This window comes from Anastrepha obliqua, chromosome 2 (assembly GCF_027943255.1).
Source record: "Anastrepha obliqua isolate idAnaObli1 chromosome 2, idAnaObli1_1.0, whole genome shotgun sequence".
NCBI classification, from domain to species: domain Eukaryota; kingdom Metazoa; phylum Arthropoda; class Insecta; order Diptera; family Tephritidae; genus Anastrepha; species Anastrepha obliqua.
Window position 1 is genome coordinate 1,406,848 of NC_072893.1, and position 27,055 is coordinate 1,433,902.

Below are 27,055 nucleotides of genomic sequence, written 5' to 3' on the forward strand. Positions count from 1 at the left end.
CGATTTTAAAGTAAGCTCACTTATATATGTACATATACACAAACAACTATGTATGTATGTGTGCAGAAAATTACTTACCGCCTTTTGATCAAGTATATGTATAGGTTGGTGCGTGTCCTTGCAATCAGTAACCCAAATTACATTTAAAGCTGCCTCCGAACAATTTTCGAACGAATTTGTATTCGCTTTTGGGAGCAAAAAGTCGTCTGAGATGCTGGTGCAAATTTCGTTTCAGGGCTGTTTCGTTTCGTTCTCGTTTGGCTTCAATTACGAGTGTTTGTTGCTCTTAACGGTGTGGCAAGGATCTACATTTGGTGAAAAATAGTGAAATATAAGATAAGTGGAAAGTAAAAAAATGAAATAGAGAAATTTCAAGAAGTTTGGAAAGACGACAGAATGAGGAAGCTGTGGTGGGGTGACGGAGGTCAAGCGAATGCATAACAGCGTGAACGACTACTTAGGAAGTAGCTTTGCCGTGCCAGACTAGGAAGTATAAGTGAAATGTGAAAGTCAGTTGATGGCAGCTGACGCGAAATATCGAGAATCACAAAAAAGTGAGAAAATTGAAAAAAAAAATTTAAAATAGCAGAATGGTGCCAAATGCTTAGTAATGCCCGTGTACGAATGGGCGTGGAAATGCTGCTGTCAAACTACGGATGTGTAACAGCGCCAAGTCAAACGAAAAGCCACGCTGGCAGTCTTCAGCAACGTCTTCACATTTTTTTTTTCGTGTTTTTGCTTTATTTTTTCCATTCGCGGCTAAAGCAGCTTTAAAATCCATTTTGATTTGTATACTAAGCGCCTGAGCTGATGGAAAATGTACGAACATGAACATAAAAAGGGGAAAAAGGGAATATAGAGTACGGAAGAGAATCCATGGTGTAGGGAATCCATTAAAAATGGATGAGGGAAGGAGCAGATCACTCGCTAACTGTAAGCGAGTACTTAGAGTTTGCTACGCAACCATTTTGCCCTAGTGAGCACCTCATGGCGCCTTGCGGTACTTTGCATACATTCAGGCGCACAAGGAAATTAAATTTATGCGCTTAAATAATTCGCCGTTGCCGAATCAATTGTGTCTGTAGCAAAACGAGGGGCACTCGGCTCACATACTCCACCAGCGATAAAAAATGCGCATATCTAAATAGTGGATGGGCTAAAAGGGAGCCGTAATATTTGCATATGTATCCGTACATGTATATGTGCATGCAGTACTCTTACATATGTATGCACCTCAATAGGGCGCCGGCGGCAACAAAAGTACCACTACCAGTAAGGTGCCCTGTAGATGAAAAAAATAAATGAAAACGAAATGGCAAAATGGGAGCGTATGGATCGCATGAAGATACTCCTACACACATATATGTAACAGCAGTAACAAAACGTGTGCATGGGTGAGTGGGGGGGGTTTAAAAATTTCGGGAATAAACAATGCGCCCAACGCGAGCGGCATACAAATTAGCCCCACGGAAATGGGTCCTTGCAACAACACTCCCCCATACACTGCCAAAAGTGTGCATACATAGGTATGTACATATACACACATACATTTATACATTTGTGCTCGTACATATATTAACGTAAGCCGTTACTTATTCTCTAAACGCGAGGGCTTCCCTTTTTGAAATTTTAAAGCGATGGGAAGTGGAATTCCCTGTAGCGGGAAATTTGCTTGTTTCCTAATTGAATGTTTTGCTCGCCGTTTTTACAATTCACGTGTTTTTGACATTTATTTCATTGTTGCATGCACACGCTCTAACATATCCACTCTGCTTTCAACATGCGTTTGTGTGTTTTGCTCATGGAAACACACAAACCACTCGAGTGTGCGTTCACATTTCGCCGCTTTGGTAATGCCCTATTTTCATTTGCCTTAAATTACCCATGCACGTACACAAAGAGCACACAGACATACACGTATTTCGGGGGGTAACGCCGTCATTGGCGGTGTCTTATTGCAGGGTTAAGTGCGCCCATGTCCTCTGCACTTTGGCCGACATCTAAGCGAGCGCAGCTCTGGCGTAAGCTTCTAGGAGATGAACTGGTGTGAGTGCGTGTGCTCTTGAGTAATTTCCTGTTTGGCTTTTTATGCATGTCACCTTAACGGTTGCATGTACGTGATTAGTGAGGCGTGACTGCCACTTTAAGATTGAGGAAAAAATTGGGTTGGATAGCCAACAGATTTTTTTCGATGCTTTCTCTGGGAGTAGTTCAGATACATTGGACAGAGATCCACCTGCTTATTAAACTTAGTGTAATCAATCTATTATCTAGTAAATGGGAAATAACGTAATTGCAGTGGCTTGCCTATAACCGCGACTCTAAACTAATAAGAAATCCCTTCATTCCCAAGAATTATGAAGTATAAGGCTGCGTAAATGAAAGAGGAACTTCGAGAGTAAATTCGGAATATTGACAGAAATCAATGATTAAATTAGGTTAATCTAAAAAAACATAAATGCAAGTAAAACACCAAAACGAAGAAAAAGTTTTTTCTAATGGGGGACGCCGCTCGGCCGGCAATGGCAAACCTCCGAGTGTATTTCTGCCGTGAAAAAGCTCCTCATAAAAATATTGCCGTTCGGAGTCGGCTTGAAACTGTAGGTCCCCCCATTTGTGGAACAACATCAAGACGCACACCTCAAATAGGAGGAGGAGCTCGGCCAAACACCCAAAAAGGATGTAAGCGCGAATTACATTTATATATATACAATATATAATGTACATATTGAAGGAGAATAAGAAAAGAGTTGTTGGTAGGCAAAAAAAAAAAATTTAAAGAAATGAAACAAATTCACTGAGAACCAAGCAGAGGCATCGCAAACAATTTTATATAGCAATTGCATAGCAGTGACTGCGACTTTTTTAATATCGACTTGAAATAGGCTATAGTTTGACTCCAGAAATTTCGACAGAAAATAAAACAAGCTTCACTTGGAGAGAATTAAGGGCTATCCTATCTAATTGATCACCAAGTTTGAGTTTGACTTGTATCAAATCATAGAGAACACACAAAAACTTTTACCTAAAAATAAATGTCAAGAGTGCAGTAGTCGTTTTTCTCTGAAATAGTTAAGTTCATTCATGCAGGTCAACCCAATTTTATTTTAAGCTATTAATTTTTATATTTATTTCCTTTTATTGAATTTTTTAGTCGGGAGAGACTAGGTACGAGTCAGACACAATTAAATCCATTGTACTGTATTAGGGTTCCCTTTTTAATTTTCTCGACCTCCGAAGAAGTCTGAGTAGATCTTGTGGTGCCAAGGAGCCAAGGTGGTCGCTTCTTAACACATAAGTGCCAAAAACCCCAAACCTGATTCGAGTGAAGCCCGGGCAGACGCACAGAAAGTGGTCCGCCGTCTCATCCTCCTCTCCACATGCTGGGCAAAGTGCACTGTCTGAGATGCCCACCCTTTCCATGTACTTTGCCCATAGAAAATGGCCAGTCATCAGTTCAACCAGCTGCCGACGTATTGAATTTAATCTACTTCAAGAATCTTATTGAAGGAGTGTAAGTGTTTTCATATTTGTATACGAACGCAAAACAAAGCCAAAAAAGTGGATTTTAGGGCAGTATTAATAATGGTAACACTATTTTATTTGCATCATTTTGGGACCACATCGGATGTCCTTCAATAAGAATATGTTTCTCCACTTTACAGATACAGACATGCTTACTGGTAGAACCCACAGAACCCGCTTTTTAAAATTCTACCAAAGAGAGAACTTTGTCTTCCTGCTTTCAAATTTTTACTGTATTTTAACAGAAATAGTCTTAAAACCAATGTTTTTGTAAAAAAGAACAACTACTGGTCAACTACTGGAACATCTGACAATACCTTAAATCAATCGAAATAATCGAATAGGTGGCAAGCACCGGCAATCTCTAAGGACAATAAGTGGAATAATGTTTTGAGCCCATCTGAATCTGACACGAAATTCACTAGCTATCAGAAGAAAATCCACCGAGTAAACTCAGACCCATAGAAGAGTTTAAATTCAGAAAAAATTTTTGTTTATAAAATTGTCTTAAAGAATAAATCTTATTTGCTAATAATAAAGTAAAACAACTGAAACATCTGGGAGAGACTCCGTTGATGTTGTGGAATTCCCCAAAACCAGAAGTAAAATAATTTTTTCCAAATTACAAATCAGCATTGCGGGCTAAAAATGGTTGTAGTCGTGCACGCACACCAACACACTTTTGTTGTCACATATACATGCGTGAATCTGAACTTATGCGGCGAATGGAAACCCTTTTTTTGTGGTGCAAGTTCACATTAAACATTTCACCTCATTTGGACCCATAAAAAAGGCAAAGGCTATTCCATAAAATAGTTGAATTAATATTCTCCACCACTCGGGTATTTATTTACATATCAGTTGTTGCTTTTGGTTTCACATTGAGAATGAATTGTGTGTTTAGTGGTATTTCTCCCTCGATTTGTACACACACTTGTGTACTTGTTAAACACCTTTTTATGCACTCACTCTCGTGCTCTTACACCCTTACATGTGTTTGAATGTATGGATTTATGTGAAAACCAACAAAAATAATTTTTCGGAGCAAAAACCGTAATGAATTGAAAGCCGAATGAGGAAAACATGAGGCGCCAACAACTACAAAATCGAGCGCTGTTGTGCGGATGTACGAGTGGAAAATGGTTGCGAGCGGGGGAGTGTTGGCCAAACGCGCACTCGCACAAATGAAAACGAAAAAAGGCAAAACGAAGAGTGAAAATCAAAAACCAATCAATCTTGCATTTCAACAAGTTTTTATGCTGTCAAAAAAAACCAATGAAAGAATCGAAAAATAAATATTTGCGCGAGAAAACAATGCTAGGGAAATAAGTGGAAAAATAGCGAGAATTCGTTGGCAGACGATTTAAAATTAATGTCCGGGGGATGTGGTAAATTGGAACTTTAAATGAGTGAAATAAATGAAGCTGTTGGAATTAACTATTGAAAAAGTGTAGGGCATAAAAAAATTGATTAATCCAGACTTTTATTTTGTTCAGTTGGAAACGAAAGATATAAAAAGGCCTTAGGATCTGTAGATAGCGAGGTATTGCACATTATGGATATTGAATGCATTTGTGGCAAAGAGGTGATTGAAATTTAAAAATTCAGTAATAGGAAAAAGTAATAATTAGGGGGCTAATGTAAAAAGTGTTTGCACTACGTTTGGCATTTTGTGGCATTTTACACTCGTACATTTATTTTGAGTGAAGTTTGAAAACATAGAAAATGCTTTGGTCCAGGAGGTCAATATCCCTTTCATTTTCCATCGCTGAAAGAAGTTGTGAAATAAAGCAAAAAATTTCACTGCAACGATTCTTTCGAACGCTTAAGCAAATACGGATAATATGGCAGTCTAAAAATAAGTGACTGCAAAAAGAAAAATGGCAACTCGTAGCCTAAAAGTTACGAAAAAATTTATGAATGAATGAACGAAAAACGGCGAATAAAACAAATAAGTGCTCGAGTGAGAAAACAATGGTCCTGGAAATTGCACACAATCAAAAGTAAATTTGTTCGTGAAAAACTGAGTTTGGGCGATGAAATTTAACGGATGAACGCACGCCACTCCACTGTTGGTGTGATTTGTTTGTTCGCCTGCGCTCCAACTCGAATTTCGAATCTGCGCAAATAAATAATGCGAAATTATTTATTTCCTTTGAAAATTGCGCGAGGAGGAAAACAAATATAAAATACTCACACCAAGAAGCGCACCAATACAAAGACAAGCTTTGAATGACTCCCACGTGGGACGACCGAGTACGATGTCCTATTGTTGCTTTTGCTGCTGCTTGAATAAATGAAACTGCTGCGAAAAAGCAACGAAAAAAGCACAACAACGAAAAATTTACCAAAAATTAAAGCCAAACAGCGCTGTGCAACAACAACGATGGCGATTGCTTAAATCCCCTTGAGCATTGTTAGTATAGAGCTTTTATTTAGATTTTGTTCGCTGTTTGTTGCATGATTTAGAAGGTGAGCCAAAGCCAGCGACGCGACCACAAGTACGAATCGAACCGAGCGGAAAATAATTCTGCCACTCGTACTGCGGACCTTTCACCTCCAGCTAGAAATTGTTTTGTTTTTCCAAACAGCTTCTGCCTACGCAAAGCCTAGGTATGGTTGCTCGTGAACACAGCTACATTCCAGAAAAAAAAATGTTTGTTAAGGAGAAGGTCAACGTGTATTTTGATTTGTGGTTGGGAGCCACTGCGGCGGTTTGCGGCTATATTTGCATATCGTGCGGAGGCTTTGGCATTGGCTTGGACACCGGTCTGTGTGATTGCTGTTTCAAGAGTCGATAATGGCGTTTCAAAGTAGACACATAAATTCTCAATTCCATAATATCACTTTTTCCCAGTCTGAATTTTTCCATTTTACTTTTGCTTTTTGGTATTTTCGGTGGTATATTCAAATTTCACAAACGCTAATGAGACCACAGGATGTGCGATGATGGTTGCAAGAGAGCAAAAGCAGAGGGTGGCGGTCGAGAGGCAGAACGCGCGCCTGTAATTGTGTGAGTAAGTACCTTTTGAGCGGAATTTAATGAAAAACGTGGCAAATGCGGCACACGAAATTTCGATTGTGCGTTGTGTCTGAATGACAGAAGGGTGACGCAAAGCAGATTAAGACTTTCTACGCACCTCGGCATTTGCAGTGCCTTTTAGCTGTGCAATTTCGTAAACCTAATATTGTAAGTTCTTGTAATTTACCAAATAGCAAATCGCACCACTATTCGTTTTTTCTTTGAAATTTTCTACAACTTCCACTTACCCATTATTCTTCTTTCTCTGCGCCGTGCACTTCGTCGCTGGCGTTTGGTGCCATTGCCGGCGCATTTGGTCGAATCGTTTAAGTAGCCGCCTTCACCTTCACCTGCTTTTCTGCGCTCTTACTTGTTTGCCTTAAAATGTATTTCACAATTCTGCCAGTTCTTCAGCGACTTCGCGCATATTTAAAATCAATTACAAGAAATTGATTTGGTGCTATTTCGTTTAAAGCTGAACTTGAATAATTTTCCTACAATGAAATGATATGCGGCGGAGCTGTTAGATATACGCGGAAATTGCAAAATAAGCGGAGGTACGTAAGCGCTGGGAAGATTCCAACCCAGCTTGAGTAGCTGCTAAATGTTGCCCGTGACCGTTTGCTGAAATGAAATGCTTTAATAAATATATAAATTTAAATATTTGCACATTGTTAGTGATATTTCAGACGTTGTCTGATCTATGCAGGAAACTTGAAAATTTACAATCGTACAGAGGACGTAAGTGACTGCATAATCCGTGAAGAGGACCTAACAAGATTTGAGGCTAGGTTTGATGATAACTTCTTACCTCTTAATACTGATAAATGCCTGCACTTGTTCTTCAGTAGACGTAAAGTTGCGACTGATTTCATTACAAGTGGAGCACTACATCCCTCATACAAATTTATTAAAAAAAAAGAAATTTATGAAAGGGGGTCATATTTATATCGAAAATGTTTTCTAAACACATAGGCCCTTAGCCACCCTGGGTTGAAAGTCATGCGTCTCGAGCTTGGTGGCAAAAAGTTTGGAAAAGTCACCGTTGCACGCACGGTCAGTGAAATTCACATATCCGTAGTTTTATTCCAGAGCTCTTTGAGCTTACGCTCAACGAACGAATGACCAAAGAAAATTGTTCGCTTAAACATCAAATACACGCAAGGAAAGGCTTTTGAAGACTTCTTTGAAAAGAATGTGCAAAAACCAAGGGTGAAAAGTTATCGTGTAAATGGGCTCTTTTTTAATGCCAAGTCCAGGTCTATGCGCGGCGTTGTAGATATTAACGATGTCGCTGAAGAATTTGTATAGTTCTCTTGTCAGATCAAATCTGAAATACTGCAGCATCATCTGGAATCCATTCTATATGGATTCATCTATAACAATTGAGAAGACTCAGAAACGTTTTACTAAATTTGTCATTCATTCCCTTCGTTGGTCTACATATACATAAAAGTAGATGCCTTCCACTAGAAATGTGAAGAAGAATTTCCTCGGTATGATAGGAACATAGCCACAAATCATAGCAAATGCCTCTTCTTACTGGAGCTAATACTTACTTTTCAATTCTCCTACTCGCAACCTTAGACTCATCAGTGGATTCGCGGCAAATATACTCCGGATGAAAAAGCGGGACCTAGACGCAGGCAGACAAGATCTTGTAATGAGGAAATGATACACTAGGCATTTTAAACCATCTCATCCCCGAAAAAAATAAAAAAGAACCCTAGACTGGGCAATATCACAAGACCAATTTTAGTTGTAATGAACCGCTTACATGTTGTAAAAGGCTGACCAACCGATTTTGTAAAAATTTAGAAATATTCTCCAATTCACGAGAGACTTTTAAGTCAAAACATAGTATGGAGATACATGTTTTGAATTGTGACTGATGCATCTCGCCGTATTGTTAACTACATATTAGTATTAGTAATCTATGTGAGTTGTACTGCAATCGATGAATAAATTAAGAGATATATTCATGCATCCTATATGTATGTGTAGTGTGCCCATACACCAACACTTCCCACAAGCAAGCATATCTAGTTTTATAGTACAACTCTCGGCCTCTGGCTGTCGCCTCGGCTTCCTGTGGCCTATAATTTCGTTAATAAATTTCTCGTTTTGACATTTTTATATCACGCATGAGCTCTCGAGGCATGTACGAGTGTACTGCGGCACTTCACTTGACTAAAGCGTGGCTAAGTACCAGTTGAGCACCAGCTGAGCTCCACAGTCGCAATGCGCTTTGGTTCGACTGGATATTGGAAGCCGTCAAAACTTCAATAGCAGTGCCATAAACTGTCAATTGGCTCACGACAAACGTGTGGTGCGTCATTATTTATGCATATTGATTAAGTTCTCGGTACGTTGCACCTTCTACACTCAGTACATTAGGCGCCGTCTGCAGCTGGTGGAAATCATTTTTTTTGTTATTCCATTCAATCAATTGAAATGCAGAAAAGGTTTCAAGATATGGTGCAATTAATTTATCCAACTAGAATTTTAAATATTTTACACCCAATGCGGAGCTTCATCCGTTGCTTGTGGTCAGTTAAGTGATGGCTACTAACGTCGTCCGAAATGACTAAGAATGTTTCTATGTAGTTATAGTACTTGGAAAAGTTGGGCTTATCATTAAGTTGCAGCATAATTTCGTTTGAATTATGAGCGTTGAAAATAATGCTGACTAAAAAAAAATAAATTATTGGATTTTTAGAAGTTAATATTCGAGACATTGCAAATGTGCCGAAATCTCGCGAATACCAAATATCGCAAAAGTGAGTAAGCATCGCGTTTGCTCTGAAAATAGAATGAAAACAGAGCCTAGCTCCAGAAAATTTTGATCCGTTCATTCAACTACAAAAATATTAGTCCGAGGAAGAACAAAATATCTCTGCGACTTAGTAGACGTTTTGGCCTTAGACAAAAAAGACTGAGATTCAGAATAAAGGAAATCAGTAGTTTTATTCTCTACTAGCTTTTCAAATATCCACGTGACAGGGGTGTTCACACCAAGCTCGTTACTTTGACAGTTGGTAATTGAAGGGATCAGCTGCTGCAGATGGACTCTTGCTGAATTAACCCGGCAAAGAAATATCCGAATGGTTTTCAGTTAGAATGGTTCACCGAACTGTCAAATTAAGGTGACAGGTGTGAATATTATTAATTTTGGGGAAATTATACCGGCCACATAATAATGTGCAGTGGCGCATATAAGAGCAAAACTCACATTTTAAGTGGTGTTATCTCGACTAACCTTTAATTTTGCAGGCGCTAAACGCATCTTCGTTTCGTCAAGCGCTTATTAAACCCTCTGCCCGTTATACTCGTATAGTTTGGGGAAAAAGAAATCCATTATTTTTACGTAAAATGTTTGTGCTCGATGTTTAGTTCTGGGCGATGCTACGACTACTAGCATGTCGGTCAACTTCGATTATTTAGATGATTTGATCGAATTTTCGACTATATCGACATTTTCTTTAATATCAAAAATAACTGAACGGAATCGATGAACGCAAAATTCCACGTAATTAACTGTTCCAGCATCGGCACCATAAGCACCATTCACAAGTGTGAAATGTCACCTCGATGCTTTACGAGACGACTACAGACATCTACCAAGAGAATTGTGGATTTATTTTTCCCCAAGTAAATATTTGAACAAACAATTTCGTAACAATTTATTAGTAAACCTTTCTTATCGGTAGGATGAGAAAACGTCCACACGGGCTTAAAACTTTGGTATGACTGCAGCAATTCACCACTTCTTTGGATACGCAGATTTCTATCCCTTCTGAATGTCGACACTTTCTTTCAATCCATATTTTCGGCGACTTGGTGAGTTCGACCTCTTTTTCCTTATCTTCGTTCGCTGTCTTTTCGTATTGACTTAACACTTCACCCCATTTATTATTAATTATTTCGAAGTATTTAATTTGTAAAACAAAAAACAGGCTATTATATTTTTAACTAAAAACTGTTTATCTTCTCTTGTAGAGCTAAGGGGGAGAAACAATTTTATTGTGTAATAAATGTGTTGATGTGCGCAGGCGTCGATGTAAGTAGCAATTATAGTGACTGGACAGCTCTTAGAGTTGCGGCGATATGTTCTGGAAGTAGACTCTTTCCCGAAATATCATACAACTCACACGCCACATTTCAAATTTCTTCATATCAACAACTACACACGCATACACACATGAAGTGACGATAGTGCTGTGGCATTTTGATGCTGTTGCCTTTAATTACAAGCTCCATATTTACTCTGTAATTATTTATTACAACAAAGCCCGCGACACTTAGGCAAATTCACCACTCCATCAACTTCAAACGTTGTTCAAAGCAAATGTGGCAGCTAACTGCCAACGCTTCGCACTCAAGTGTAGCCTCTGTGGCGTTGAGTGTTGCTTTAACTGGCTTTTGTTCGCTTACTTTCTATTCGCTTCTATTCAAATATTATGCGCTCCTATGAAGGGCGGCAATCGGGACACATAATTATAGACTATCACTTATCAGTACAGCAATCATCAAACAGCAACGTACGTAAGGCAACAACAACAACAAAAACGCCAGATTTTACGCATTACTTCTTTCTTTAAAATTTCCCATACAATTTAGCGCCCCTTGAGCAGTTCTCAAACAGTAACCGTTCAGTTGACAGCTGTTGATCAACGCCAACAACATACACAACAACAACAGCAGCATCAACTGAAAACTTCAGCACTTCAACAGCAGCCTGAACAAAAGATTTGTAATCTTTGAGATCTCTGAGCTGAATAGAAACACGTCCGTGGTGAGCGGATAGTGAGCGAAGCAGCACATGGACAGGGTGACGCATACAAGCGCACAAGCAAACCTAAAGAGATCAAATATTAATTCCATTGTTCGCTCGTTCGGTCGATAGGCTCATTCACTCGCAAATGGTTTATAAACCGAGCCCTGGCAGCCATGCAATGGGACGGCAGTGTCAGCGTCAGATTCAGTATCTCAGCCAGCGTCGTACTGCACACTTTTTCTACTGACATAAACTGAATACACTTTTTTGAAATGTTCATTACTCAATCACACACACACACGCGTTTTGCTTATGGCATAACAGGCAGTAAGCAGAACGTGCAGCATGTTGCTTGTGGCATGCTATTGTCAACTAATACAAGCGCTCGTATGTGCACTTTGAGGCCATTGTGGCACCTCGGTTGCCTGCAAACTGCGCAAAGGAGACTTCCAAAGAATTGTGCTAACGTCCAACTGCAACTACATATGTAGCGGTGAGGTACAGAAGAAGACGTGGCAGGGGTATAAAACATATCGATTAGAAATTTTTTATGCACTGCGAAATCGCCTGTGGCTTCAGAAATGGCTTGCAACATTTTGCTTCATAGTATCGGAATTTTTTTAAAGTGCGGAACGGAGTGGAAAACTCTTCAAAAACTCGTTTTTGTTTTGGCTCTACAGGCGCAAAAAATTCATTCGTTCACTGATTCATTCAATCACTGGAATTTTTTCACTACTGCATACAAACATATATGTGTAGCATGTTAGCTATTTACATACGAACATATATTTTGCCTATTTTCAGAAGGAACGCCTTGGACAGAGCTCTGCTGCCAATTTGTTGGCGAACCAATTAAAATTTGTGCCAATTTGATGGTGGGCAATGAGGGGGACTTTATACAGACATCGAAACTTGAAATGCGCTAAGAGCAACCTTTTTAAATATTTATATTCGCAATCAATAAGAAAAGATGAACAAGCGTTGATGTGCGTTGCAAGTTGTTTACTGAATGGCAAATCCGCTTAGTGTGGCAGCTGCAGGCAGCGGATCCTTGTGGAGTGGATAAACGAGCATTACTCACGCACGCACTGGCTGCAAGTCGTTCATTTCAATCATACACCTAAGGCATTATTAAAAAAAAATCCTTGCCTCGGCAGGCGGTGGTGGTAAAATGGTAATCTGAGACACTCAGGAAGAGCTACAGATTGGCATTCGGTAACAGGCGGCATGAGGCATGCTGGAAGGATCTCATGAAAGGGTTTCAAACGAAAAAGTGGCAAGCATGACGAAAAAAATTATGAAACGAGCATCAGTTGGGGGTGCTAAATACGGCGAGAATTGACGAGTTCACATGTTAATAAAATTTAGACAAAATAAAACTTACTTTTCTGTGCTGCTGAGAAAACTAAGTGAAGTTTCACTTTCCAAAGCACTTTCTGAACTAAAGAAAATTCAAATGAAATAAATGAGTATTGAAAGCGAGTTGGAATGCCGGTCAAAACAGAGGCTAGCAAACCATCATTTTCTTGGTGTCTACTCGAAGAATCTCTGCAGCACTACACCGTTGCACTCGTACCATTCCTCCCGAAAACAGAAACTATTCAATATTGACTTATTTTGCGCTGATGAAATAAAAATGAGCCAAACCTAAATTGTACAACATTTCTCTTAATGCAACAAATGCACAACTGCAACAAGCGTGAGGAAAATGTGCGTGACTTCACAAACTTGGCATTTTTCAAAAAATATTTTGGCAGAAAAAGTAAAACTTCCTTTTATGACATCACTAATGACCAAATCCATTGCACCAACCAAACGAGGGCAACTATGAATTATAGCCACGCAAGAGGCTACTGCACCACTTTCAACCACTGCAACCACTTCTGGGAACGATACTTAAATCTAAGGAGAATGGCGCGTCAGTTTCGCGTTGATGAGGCGATTATGCAGCGAGTTTGAAATGAATTAGACGCAATAACAAGGGGCAAACGCTGAGTGTCAGAAACTAACGAGAAGGGAAACTTATTTCGTGGATTTGTACGACAAATGTACCTTCACAACAATAGGCGGCTTTGAGGGATTAGTCCCAAAGTCCCACAATGAAATCGTGTTGTTTAATCAGTAAACTGTCAATCTAGAAAGATATTCCAAAAATTATAACCAATATTTTTTCAACAATCGTTTGTTTGTTTATTTATTTTTGCTGGACGCATGCAAGGTTAGTCGCTTCCCTGTAGGGAAAACTTGACTAATTGCAGAAAATTTCCGATTCGGAAGTAATGCAATTTCGTGAGCTGTGAACCATTTCGTTGCTTATGTTGCAAGCTGTGACAACTGTTTGCAGAGCGTGACATTATAAAAGCTGAAAAGCAAAGACTCTCGACTTTCTCTATACTCAAACCCGAAAAGCGGTGTGTTGGCTACGGCTTCTGATGCAATAAGTTGCTGGTTTGGGTCTGCCTGGAAGATGTATGTAGATGAAGTGTATTTTTTCACCGAATACTGTATTTGTAATTTCTTGTAGCCAATTTGAGTTTTACTAAAATTAAAAATAAATGTGTTACTGGTGTGTTTTTAGCTGCATGAGAACTATCGATATTTATAGGTTTGGCTTGGCAACTGAGAATGGCAAACTGTGTAGGTTTCTGTTCAATAAGGTCTGGCAAGCCATCACCAAGAAAAATGCTCCACATTGTGGAATTTTTCTGTGAAAAAAATAAAACTATTCGTGAAGTTCATAGAGCACTGACACCTGGTACTTATTTCTTTCGAAAAGAGGAAACAGTTGCCGTTACGGTGAATGGCGCGCGCTATTGAGCCATGCTGGCAGAATTTTTTATTGCAAAATTGATCAGCAAACCTCGAGAGCATTTGGTTCCAACAAGACGCAGCTTGCCATACAGTACGCTTACTAATCCAATTGATTGCAAAATAAATTTGGCAACAAACTTCTTTCCAGAAGTGGTCCCGTTCACTGGTACCGTCTTTCGTGTGACTAAACGTCTCTGGACTACTTTTTATAGAGCCACGTTAGGTCATTGGCTTGTGCCGACAAACCAGCCACACTTGAAGCATTGGCCATTATCTACGCCATATGGCTAGATTTATTGGAAAAGGTTGTCTAAAAATGGACTGGCCCAATGGACCATGTACCTCATAGCCATGGCGGACATGTGTCGGATTTCGCATTTCAAAAATAAATGCCATAAAATTATCTACCAGATTTGGTAAAAAAAATTCAATGCAACAATATTTCTGTTTTGTATTATTATTTCTCGAGGGCGTAAAAAACAATCACATATACATAATTTTAAATACGTCATAAAGATAGTAAGAAAAGAAATTGGTTTTATAAATATCGGTTGGACGCTAATGCTTTGGACTATCTGCTCCTGTATCGGCTAAATATTTTCTAAACTTTCGAAGGAAACAAACCCTTTTAGGTAAATCTTAGTACCCCCGTAGAATGGATACCAAGAGCTAGCCAGGTCTCTACATTCGCAGTTCGGTACTAGTAAATTTTCCTACTGGGTTCGTTGTGTACTTGTGTGAATACGAATATCCCTGCAATGAAAATTGGCAAGAGAGTGACTAAACATTTCATGCCCAGTGACGGTACTCAAAGTCGAATCCCTCCTGAGTTGACCATTACTTCTTATGGTGAGCGTTGCCGCGACAGATTTTAGAAAGAGTTTGAATACTTTTTCGAAATGTAAAAATATGCGGCGCGCGGCAATTGGTATCTTCTAGGGAATAGTTTAAAACTATTTCCAAATAATAGCCAATTGAAACATTGCGCGTCGACTCTTACTGTTGCAAAATGGACTACTTCAGATGTAGTCTGAGTATTTGCCGATTTGTTGCAGGGCTCACAAAATACTTCTGGTGGTAGCTGGTGGTGGTGGTGGTTTTCCGCTGTTGACAGCGCAAACAAACAACAAGGGGAGACACTTTTCTATCTCCTCCTCATGTCTTTCCAATCGAATTTGTGTCTGCAATTTAATATATAATTTCAGTGTGCGCACACGCCTACCTACTACACGCCTTCTTCGGGCCAACACACTTCTGGCAGCGCAGGGACTTTCCAAAAATGCTATAAAAATATTAAAAACATATAGCCAAGGAAATTATGAACTTGGAAATTGCAAATCCTCTGCGGCGATGTCCCACACTTCTGTGCGTGTATGTGTGTATGTATGTGGCTCAATAATCGAATGCTGCATTTGTAATGTATCTAAGCATCTATCGATTTTGCCCAAGGGTCACTCACCCCGCATAGATTATCCCTCATTCTTCATCTCCTGTGTCGTCTTTTCGGTATCGCATCGTAGCAGTTTGTTATTTTTCGTGCTGTCACCATTGCTGTTGCTGATTATGTTGCCTTTAACGGATCTGGAACATTTTCGACTGTTGTAAAGCAAACAAGCTGCGCTCTGTTGCCGCACATGATTTTGTTGTAAAATACCGCTCGCTGTGTTTGAAATTGATTTTTTTATTAAATAAATATGGAAGTTGGCGGGCGAGGCTGTCATTGTCGTTATTAGCTTAGACGATTTTAATTGAATTGAGCGGCGTTGAAGGGTGCGACTTGCATAAACAATAAGAAAGCAATAAGGAATTTAACCCTGAGCTACAAACCTTATTTCGCAATGCGTTGTTCCAAACGATGACAGAAATTTATTTTCTTACTTTTTTCTAATGAAGCAACCATTTCTCATGATTCAATAGATGCGAAAGTACTCACATCAGTTTTTAAATTAAATTTTTTTCAACTTCACAGCCTTGAGTAAACATAAACGTTGCTTGCTTCAATTGCAACACGTAGCAAATTTAATTTTGTCGATTTGATTGCTTTTTTACGCAGGCTAGTATTCCAGGGGTAATTTCATGAACTTTGCCTGGCTTGTACTTAGATAACTATAATTCTCTTCGGTAAGGGCTTGCCATAGTCTGAATAAATATTAGGCCTCTTCGATTCGCCCCTTCTCTGCTCGCTATCTCTCTGCTCTTCTAGCTCGACGAACAATTTGCGTGTCAAAGCAAAAATAAAGTTATCGAGCCAGATTCGCCGCTAGTGACTATGGATAAGCCACATAAAACTGGTATAACCCACGACATAGGTCGGTCCACTCATTACAGGGAGAGGTAAAGTAGGCCGGTAGGCATACCCATTAATTGAGACTTCCCTCTTCATAGAGGGATTGAAATGGAATGATATGGAATTGTAGATCAAGTACTCGGGCCATTGCTCTTAAGACCAAGGGAAAGGATTTAAAGGATAGGTAGAGACTGGTGAGTTGGCCACTTTTTACTTCTTTACAAAGTTCCAAGACAGTTTTACGATTATTAGCCGTTTTTCGAGGGAAAAATTACCCAGATTGTTTATTCCCAATACATTAGACCCAAAAATGTACCGATTAAGTATGGCGAACGCCGGACAGCGGCAAAGAAAACGGCTATGAAACATTTCACCAAAAATGCACAATTACAACAAAAATGCTTAGGACTATCTTCATCTTCCAAACAAGATGCACATAGAGGGTTTCCTACGACGCTAGAAGGCTTTATTAAAACATAATTCTTCGGAAATGATTCCTGCGTAAAGAATTTGGATTCCCCGACCTGTAGTTGCAGTGGCAATTAACAAAATCTTTGGAGAGGGTAACTGGTTAAACAGAACAAAACTGAAAATTTTATGTATTTATTTGAACCAGGGTTCCTGAATAACATGCAATGGGAGGTACGTAGATGACTAGCCCCGTCGGTTGAAATGGATTACAAACCAAGTTAACTATAATTCGATTGAAGAAAAAGAAGGCCCAAAATGCGACTAAGATCTCATTTATTTAGTGAGACCGCTATGGCTCGGCAGTCTTGGGCATGGTGAAAGGAATTCAGAAGGTGTAGCCAAGGTCAGATTGTTAACCGGTTCTCAGCGAATGTGAAAGAATAATCTGACTGGTTGATACCACAAAGGGCAATCACAGCAATTTGTTAATGAAGAAACTGAAATTGTGTCAGCTTTCTGCTCATGTTGCTTCGTTGCCATCTGAGCAACGACTGACTGGACGAGCGTGAGAATACCTGAGCGGGCAGAATTCGGCTGCTGAGCACTCGGTGACGTGGCATCCGAAGTTGTTTGCGCAATTTTGTTGTTCACATAGCGGATTGGCCAAACCTGTTAATCTATCATTCTTGGTCTAGGGCAAAGACTTGGGGAGGGGTTTTAAGCACACACTACGCTCACGGTTTTTTGTTGCGTCCGCGCTATTACCGCGATTGCCCGCTTCCTTTCCTGGCGCCACTGGTGCAATGTGTAACTGTGTCTTTCTTTTCTTTTTTGCTTGTTTTAGCAGCCAGAATGCAAGTAATGCGCTGACTTTTGTGTTAGTTTCATTACAGTTTTTAGTGTTGGACTGGCGAATGAAAGGTTAACGTATTGGGCTGTTAACTATTATATATATTTCCTTTGGATCCACGGGGGAGCAAAGGGCCACTTGCTGTTTCGTTGATTGTATAGGGTTTAAGGTTGGCAGGTTATCAGCCACAAGCCGGGGTTTCGGCAAAAGCCTCCAGACTTGTTGCTAAATTAGTGGCTGGTTGCAACAGCATTTCCTCTGTCACTTGTTTCAAGGATATTCCGTCTTTACTCGGTCGTCACAACCTCGTTCGTTTAGACCTTCCCATACGGACACCCCTTAAGCGTTTAGTTATTATGGTCTCATAATGCACTTCGTCCACTAAATTGGAAGCTTGTGAAGAATTCGAGTACCTCTTCAGGCGCTTACTTCCTATTCAGAATTGGGGCACTTAATTTGTCGTCAGATTTTTTCCTTGCTGATCTTAGTAAGAGCCTGTTATTTTCTCTCATATACTTCCAAGCAGACACTATTTCACCCTTCCAACACTACTGGGTTCAAAATTAGAATATCTATTAGTCATTTGGGGAATTTGGAGTCAACTCGAGAATCGAACGGTTTCAATGGAAATTACTTTGTTTTGCTCTTGAGCCTCTAAGTTTTCCGACTCGTTTCTATCTTATTCTATACTCTGTCAACTAGCAAATATGCAGTCAATAGAAAAGAGACGAACTATTCAGATGTAGATTTTTCTCTTCGACCTGGTTTATGGTTGCTTATATTGTTCTAAATTTCTTGAGCAGCTTGAATTCAATGTTCCTCACAAAATCTTACGTTTTACACCCGCATTTACTTTGGCACAGGAGGAACTAATTATTATTCGTTGGCTCTGGCCTTAAAGAGCACTTTTAGAGTTTAAAAACAACTCAAACAGGTTTATATTGAATTTTTATCGTCAAGATCCGCATTTGCGCCAATACTTGAATCATTTTATTCTTAGGCTAATTATCACACAATTTGAATTCTAGTCATTAAAAATCTGGATTAGTTGCTTATGAAGTACTTCTGTGATCTTGTCTGCAGCATTTTTACATAAGAAGGCTGAAATAAATTGAAATAAAATCAAGTGAAACATAATTTATTGGAGATAAAAATCTTAACAATACTTAAACCTAGCCAACTAAAATATAAAGATCAGCCTCGGGGCGCCACAGCCCTATATTGAACTCAAACAGCAGTTGACAGCAAAATCTAATATATTTGTTTGATTTTTTTTTTTACCTTGAGGCTTAATTTTTAAGTAAGAATTTATCACCCTGATGCCAACAAAACACCCCATAGACATAATATTTAATATTCCCATTATCAACAACTTCCGGTGCAAATAAGGTGAATGGCAACATTCTCTTTACCTGGATAACTCTAGAGCTATGGCAGACAAAACCAAAAAAACATCGCACATTTTCGCTTTGATCACTGCCGCTCCCTTCAGTACCACCTCTAGAGTTTGACTTGAACATTTTTGTTTATATTCTTATTTTATGTATATTTTTGTTGTCGCGTGTTTTTCAGCGTTGTTTTCTGATTTTCATAGCCGACGGTTGTTATTAGTCGCATGAGGGGTTTTGCTAAAAATACAGAACAACCCGTCGAAATCACCACCGACATTGCAAAATAAAACATATTTTCCGTCTCCCTCTTTTCCCCTCCCTCCTGCTCTCACATGAGGCAGCCTTCCTTCGAAAGGGCTACCCATGGCATTTAGACATTTTTCTGCTTACTTGTGGCAGCGAAAGCCGGCAAGAACGCTTTATAGATGGGTGATGAGTGGAAAGTTATGCGCGAGGGTGACCAGCCAAACAAAATTTGATGTCATAAAGTGGAAAGAGCGCGTGCAAGGGGGCGGGGAAGGAAATCATACACTATAACGGTGTACCCATAACAAAATAATATACACATTCATACACACACACACATACTTATATACTCATATACACTCATACGAGTGTGGCGCAGTTACCCAAATGTTGTACGAGCGGTATGCGTGTGTGTAGTTGTACTCGTACTGGTGTGTGGCGCTTTTGCCGCTAAAAGGTTGTAATATCGTAAAGTTGTATTTGTTATGAATTTTTTATTAAATATTTATACATACATACATACGCCCATATATCTGCTTAAGTACGCCAATATATTCGGAATAACCTTTGAAGCAAAGATGTCTGGGTTGATGGCGGAAGGTTTTGCTGCACCGTTTTAGCGCCCAGTATTGAGCGGAAGTCGCGCAATGTGGATGTGCAGGTTGGGGAAAAGTGTTGTGCTAATAAAAAATATGCAGAGACGGCGAGGCCCTTAACGAACATTGCCAAAAGCCACATCGACCAAGCGTAAGCAGAAGAAAACCGAGTACTTCATCTTGTTTTTGGAAGAAAAAACAGATTTTCAACAGATTTATATTGTTGTATCTTTTTGGAAGTCTACAGCTCAACAATGTGGTGCGCGGCTGCTTTTGTCGTGGCTTTTGCGCCATAACTACGCGGTCCCATCATAGTTGCATTGTGCGCTTTTAGGCGCAACGCCGCCACCTTCAGATACAAAGCTTATCTGAACATTTTTTAGGGATATGATTAGGTAGGGAATGGCCCATTCTTCTTTCTTACTCCTGCAGCCACAAGCGCGTGTTGTGGGCTGGCTTTCGCTCTACTGTGGCCACGACTTTGACATTGGACCGGACGCAGCTTACAACGTGAATCGCTGCGCGCGAAGAATGCACTCGCGTTTTTTTTGTCTCGTTTGCCAAATAAATAAAAGCAAATTACAATGTAAAGGCTGAGGGGTTTTGGTGGCTCAAGAAAGCAACTTTGTAACTTTTCCACTTTGTTGCATGTCGGCGGCTTTTTTCGTTTGTTTATTAGTAAAAGTTCATTGCGCTTCCAACAATTTTACATAAAATACATTAAAAACGAGCACATAGAAGAACATGGTTCAGGGCTTGCTTCCCCATTTTTTGCTACTTTGGCTCGCTTTTGTTGTTGGTATTGTCGAGGGTGCACTTATTTAATATTAAATTTAATATGTGTGCGTTTATGAGTTGTTGCGGCAGTAAACAAATTTACTAGCGTAGATTTTTCGCTTCATGCTTTTAAGGATATCGCCCTCATGCGTATGTTTGTGTATGTGCATGTGTCTCGTGCTGATGTGTACACAGCAGCGGAAAGCATGCGCCCTCACATACACTCACATAAATTGAATGCTTGCTTTTAAGTTTTTATGGAATGTCCGTGCGCTTGGCAGGGCTTTCAGCTTCTGTCACGCCCCTCTTTTCATCTGCCTTTTGTGTGTATGCAAATGTAAGCAGTCTGGCCCAATCTAGGCAAGCGATAGTGTGTAGACGAATGGCTGCATGGCTGTATGAGTGTGTGAGTGTATTGTGTCTGTGTTTGCATTTCATAATTCGTTTATCTCAATAATGTTTGCATAAACGACAATGGCGCTACGTGTTGGTTGCTGTGAATGGCCGATGGAGCTGCTGCGACTGCTGATACTGGAGCGGATTCCATAGCCGAGCTGCATTTGATGGCCACTTTTGTACAATTGTCGTTGCGGCTAGTGGCACGGGCTTGGGGGGCAGCTCTGGACATTGTCGTAGTGTCAGATATATAAATATCTATGTATATAATTTTTGAGTATTTTTGGCTTGGCGTGGATATTGTCCGCTGTCGATTCCTTTCATGGCACCATGGCTAAGTTCGCCTGCCACTCACACTCAGAGCACCCATATCGCATATTCATGTTGATCCATCAGATAACTCCGTATAGCCAGCCAGGCAGAGAGTGTTCTCTGTATTTAAAATGGATTTCTAGCAAAATTATTGTGTCGCATTGTTGGCTGCAACTTTCCTTTACTTATGACGTCTGCGTTTGTCTGGTGGGTGTAAAAATTTCGGTTGAGCTTTAAAGAATTTTAGGTATTTTAAAGGCCATAGTTCTCTGCTCGCCGATTCATTGAAGATCGGTGATAATTAAATGCATGACTGCAGACACTGATGATGTGGCACATACATGTGAACTTTGAATGCGCAACGCAGGCCGAGTTTCACAATTTAGTAATCGGGACAATTGCAACGCAAATGTCCTGCAAGCGGTTACAGGCCGTGAAGTGACAACAGGCGGGCAGCATTTGATGTCTGTAAATTTATTCCGTGGTTTTGAGCCCTGCAATAATCATTGAAATGGAGAAATCAATAAACAGTGGCGGCTGCCCGCAACGCACGCCCCACCGTGCACGAAGGCACACAGACACAACCACATACACAGGCAGGTGTAACCGCAAGCACTCATCCACTGGCATGGCAATGGCAAACATTGGCCGAGTTTACATTTTGTCACGCATAAACCGAAAGGCAAAGTGTGCGCACATAATTGATTATCCTGCCGCCTCCCGCGGCCACCCTTTGCCCGCGCAGTTCCACCTATTTTATTGCCAATATTTGCTAGAAACTCTGTGCCACACCTCCACCGCCTCCGCTCCAAGCGATGCAAATGCAATTTATGTTGAACTTTGGTTCGCTATGGAATCAATGCGGCTCGGTGCTTGTCGCTTCCTCACTGCCACTGTGTCGCTCCCAAGGCCAAGAGCAGTTCAGTTGCTTTCAAAACATTTACTAATATAAATTGCAGCGATATAGAAATTATTTTGTTGTGATTGTTGGAAATTTGATGAGTGCAGTGTTGGGTTGCTGATTAAGAGCGCCGCTGGCGAAAAGTTGGCGGTTGCAGAGGGTGGATGCGTAGATATGTCTAAAATGCGTGAAACAATAACAAATAGCGCTTGTAGTGTTGGATTGTTTAGGTCAAATGTCACGTTGGCCAATGGACGGACATCGCTGACTGTTCGAAGCCGCCCACTTTTTTATGTTATTCAATACATCGCCGTTGCTGATTGTCATTGTTGAACAATTAGTGACGTGATTGTATTTTTAATTGAATTTCGCGCCGACAACATTTTGGCCGGCACCGAACTGCTGGCTTGACGCCATTCTAATTCTTAATCACTGAGAGCTGCCTGTCGCGCTACCAGCTTCATCCTGCCGCTATAGCGCCAGAGTCATTTGATTGTCTGATTTATTCGATATGTTGATGTTGTGAATTAAAAGGTATTTATGATTCTCAGCCATTTTTTGTTCCTCTCTGGTGCTCGGTTGAGTAGCTCCGTCACAGCTCTAAAATACAGCTGCTCCTCCTTGCACTTTCGGTTTAATGACCAGCAGTAGGTGAAAATGGACAACCAGCAAACTGAATTTTTACTATGGACGCGCAGGTCACTTAAGCTCCTTAAAATATGCAATAGAAATTATTAAATTCTACCTAACAACTTAGCATCACTCAACTATTTAAAAACCCGTCTCACCGCACTCCTTTCGAGTCGTGTTCGACCAGTTGCTGCCACATTTCCTGACTCATAGGTTCTAATTTAGTAATGCCGCCACACCGACACATCGCCCGACCCAACGGCCTTTGTGTGCGCATTAACATATCTACAATACCTTGGCAAGCATTTGCATGTCGTTCTGTGCGCCTTTCACTTTGGCTGCGATTAATATGGGCACACACACGAGCATATTTCCAGTTACATACTTATTTGTGTGTGTGCAAGTATGTGGCTTATGTGCATGACTTAAACATTCAGAAACTTTGCAGTCCAAGTGGACACATTGGACATGCCCCCTGAAACACCTCACCATGGAACTTGCCTGCAGTCGCTATAGCCGGAATGCCTAGTGGGTGGTTAATAGTAGTTCATATTGATGTTTGCCGTCGGCCAGTTGTGTGGCAGCATTGGCAGCGCATGTTTTAGGCATGTAGATGTAATGGCTGAGAGGCTTGTGTGCCTGCGTGTGTGTGCCGGTGATTTATTAACAACAAAAATAGATTTAAGCAATTTAAATTAAGTTGTTCGACCATAAAGGGGCATAGACTTCCAGCGTTTTGATGTGGTCACATGCCACATGGCCATTTTGTTGGGCCAAGCCAAGTCTCTGCTGACAGTAGGTAGGCTCCATAAGTGAGTCTGTTAGCTGGCATAGGCCCAGATGGAAGTCAGGATGTGGTTAGCAAAAGTAGTCGGCAAGCGGCAAGGCACTGTCAGGCTGTGTAGTCAAAGGTATAGTGCTTTTATGATTCCAAGCCAAGCCAAGTCGTGGTTGTTGTGGCCGATTCACGATGAACTGGATTTGGCTGCAAAGCGCCAGAGTTTGCTGGACTTTCACATGCAAAAGTTTGAACTTTGATGTAGCGACTGAGACTGGAAGAGAGTGAATGTAATTTATTTATGCAGGGGGCTCCTCATAACATTCCATATGTGGAGATATGTCCAACGGAAGGGAGAGGAAAAATCATAAAAAATGTAAAGCATTTTTGTAGGCATAAAAAACCATTGAACTTTGCTTAAAAATAAAAAGTTCCCAAATACGCTTTTCAGATAATTTCAAGTGACTGAGCCTCAGCGCTTCCACTGACATCTCATATTTATGAAGTTGACGGGGTGGCATAGCCTAATCTGTGGCGGTGTATTGTCCTTTTATTAGCATTTATTCAAAACAATTATCAGCACTGAGCGGCATCAATTTCCTCTACAGTTATTATCTTAAATACATGAATATGTATGTGTATTTGTGTGCGAATCACGGCATCTGCGCCTAAAACTATGCAGCGCATACATTATACTGCAAATCGGTAAAAAGTTGGCACTCTGGCCAGAGTTGTCGGTGGCAAATGCCCCGAAACTGTAATAAATAAACTGCAAATGCTTTACACTAATAACAAAAAGTCCCCTTTTTGGCGCAGCACCTCGCACAATACATGCAAACAAAAAGAGTGCAAGCAAAAAATAAAAAAATTAAATAAATAAAGCGAGTAGTGCGCAAAACATTCGCGACTCATAGAGGCTCCATTGAGCTGTAATCGTGTGGCCGTAGGCGCACATCCGTTTTATGTTGCCGATAATATGACGCGCAAACGCAAACAAAAAAGTGCATCGATAACAACGCAATGCAACACTAACGGCGTAAATGCAACAATGGCAACGGAAAAGCGCAAATAAAACAACAAGAATGCACAATGGAAATGGCGCTTGGCCAGATGCCGCGCTGCGCCGCCGGACGTTCAATTGGTCGGCCAACCAATTGGGTAAGAGGGCTGGGGCTGTAGGGCGGCAGGGCGGCGATAAAGTGGCCGTGTGGCACGGGCATTGTGCGCCCTATTGATTTATGTTTTTTAATTTAAAATTTCCGCTTTACTTAACTCGCACCATAATGACCATTTTTACTGCACATAAGCACACAAACTGTTGCACACATACACATACTCACACACACGTACTTGCATAATAAAACAACGAAGTACCCGATGAATTTCCGAACACCCAAGGCAACGGCAGCCATTTCTGGTTTTGTATAACCCGGACTTTCGCTGCTGCTGCTGCTGTGCACTGCCGCTGCATTTATATTTGTATGCGGAACATATCGTATGTTGCAAGCTATTTTTACTGCAAATACGGAGGGCACAAACATGAATACGAGTACAGCAAACATTGTAATGAGTACACCAACTGACTTTATAGTCGTAAATAAATATTTGTTAAATTTGTTTTACAATTTTTCTCCCTTTCTTCTCTCTTCAGATTGGGTTCAATGCCGGGCGGGCATCAACAACAGATGGCACAAAGTATGTCAACAGGCAACAATACGTTGGGTCACAGCGGCATTGATCGGGGCGGTGGCGGCGGTGTGCCCGGTGGTGGCGGTGGGCCGGGCATGAATGGGCCTGGCGGTTCGCATTGCCAGATGAGCGGCTCACAACCACTGGTAATGCCTGGGTTCCCATTGCGTAACTCACACTCAGCGCACACCCCACACTACTCACCATATTCACCATCCAGGTAAGTTGCAACAACGCATAGAAAGCTTTCCGTATTTTTATTTATGCTTCCGAAACGAGTTAAGCTGGAAATGCGAATAGGATTGAGGGGAAAGAGAGCGAAAGCAATGTGAATAAAACATATAAAGGCTGATGGACCCTACTGGCTTTTCTTCGATCATTTTATTCAGAAGGGGCTGAACATAAATTCAGCAAAAACGATCAACGTAAAATTCACAAGTAAAAACAAATTCAAGCATCTTAAGGGGTAACACCACTGTAGAAATTTCCAAAAATTGATTTTTTTTATAAGCTTAAAAAATTCTTTGAACCTTTTAAAATACAGAACAAAAAGTTTTATACGTTACCGAAGTTTATTTCATAAATATTTTAATCTTTTAACCAAGCGTTAGTGACTGCTACCTAACGACTTCTCCAAATTTCCAAACTTTAAGCGCGTTTTTCTCAAAACACGTTTTCTGAAATTGGCACGCAGCATAACTCAAACAATTTTTAATATTTTTAATCAAGTTTTTCACTACGTCTGTATAATGACCTTCTTAAGAGAAGAGCGTATGGGATTTTTGATAGATTAATTTAAACGATTGTTATAATTATTTAAGTGCCACTTTTTTCGTCCAAAATAGAGTTTTTTCCTTCAAATGCTTGCTAATTCCACAAAAATAAATATTTTTTAAATCCCCTACGTGTTTCTCTAGCTATTCTTATCTAGATTAAGAAAAAAAAATTTTGTTTGTTCCAGATTAAAATTTGCACCCTCTGTGCTGCGTGCCGCGGAGCTCCTTCAAGAGAAACCACATTACACAAATGTCTCCAATGCCGCCATTTTGTAAAATTTTTCGATCAAACTTTGTAGTTTTGTATTCTAGTATATAAGTAATAACTTCCCAAATCAGAGTGATTGTTTTCTCTTTCCTTCTATACAAAAAAATTCTTTAAAAATCGTGTTTATTTTACGCGTGTACAGTAGTGTTACCCCTTAAACCAACTTAAACCCATTTGCTTAGATGGAATTGAGGTAAGAATGGAAAGGGAAGTGAAGCTCTTGGGTATACAATTTTATCAAAAATTACCATGGAAGGCACTCATAGAAGAGCTGGCGGGAAAGATGAATTGAGTATTGAGGAAAAATTGGAAATGTACCTGTACATCAAAATTACTGCGGTGGATCTATGCGACTGTAATTAGAGTCAACAATAATCGCACTAAAAAGCTTACAAAGACTTGCGTGTGCATGAAAAACCATTGGCCTTGGAGTTCATTAAAATCCAAGTAAGTTTGATTTTCTTGGCCAACCAACTCCTCAGATTTCAGCTTATTCACAAGCAACCGCCAATGTTTGGCTTTGAGAATCGCTTCAAGACTGAAGTAGGCAGTAACGCTACTTGGAAAGTGTTATCCTAAAGCGACAAAATCAACCAGAACATGATAACATGG

The 27,055-nt window shown here is 40.3% G+C and overlaps 1 protein-coding gene across 2 annotated transcripts in view; it reads left to right on the forward strand.

Annotated features, from left to right (window-relative positions):
- Positions 1–27,055, forward strand: part of LOC129239691 (teneurin-a) — a 335,619-nt gene that overhangs the window by 115,970 nt on the left and 192,594 nt on the right. For both annotated transcript variants that reach the window (XM_054875401.1, XM_054875402.1), the window contains exon 3: positions 25,362–25,619. In XM_054875401.1, coding sequence (XP_054731376.1) covers positions 25,362–25,619 — 258 coding nt within the window. The remainder of the gene's footprint in view (positions 1–25,361; positions 25,620–27,055) is intronic.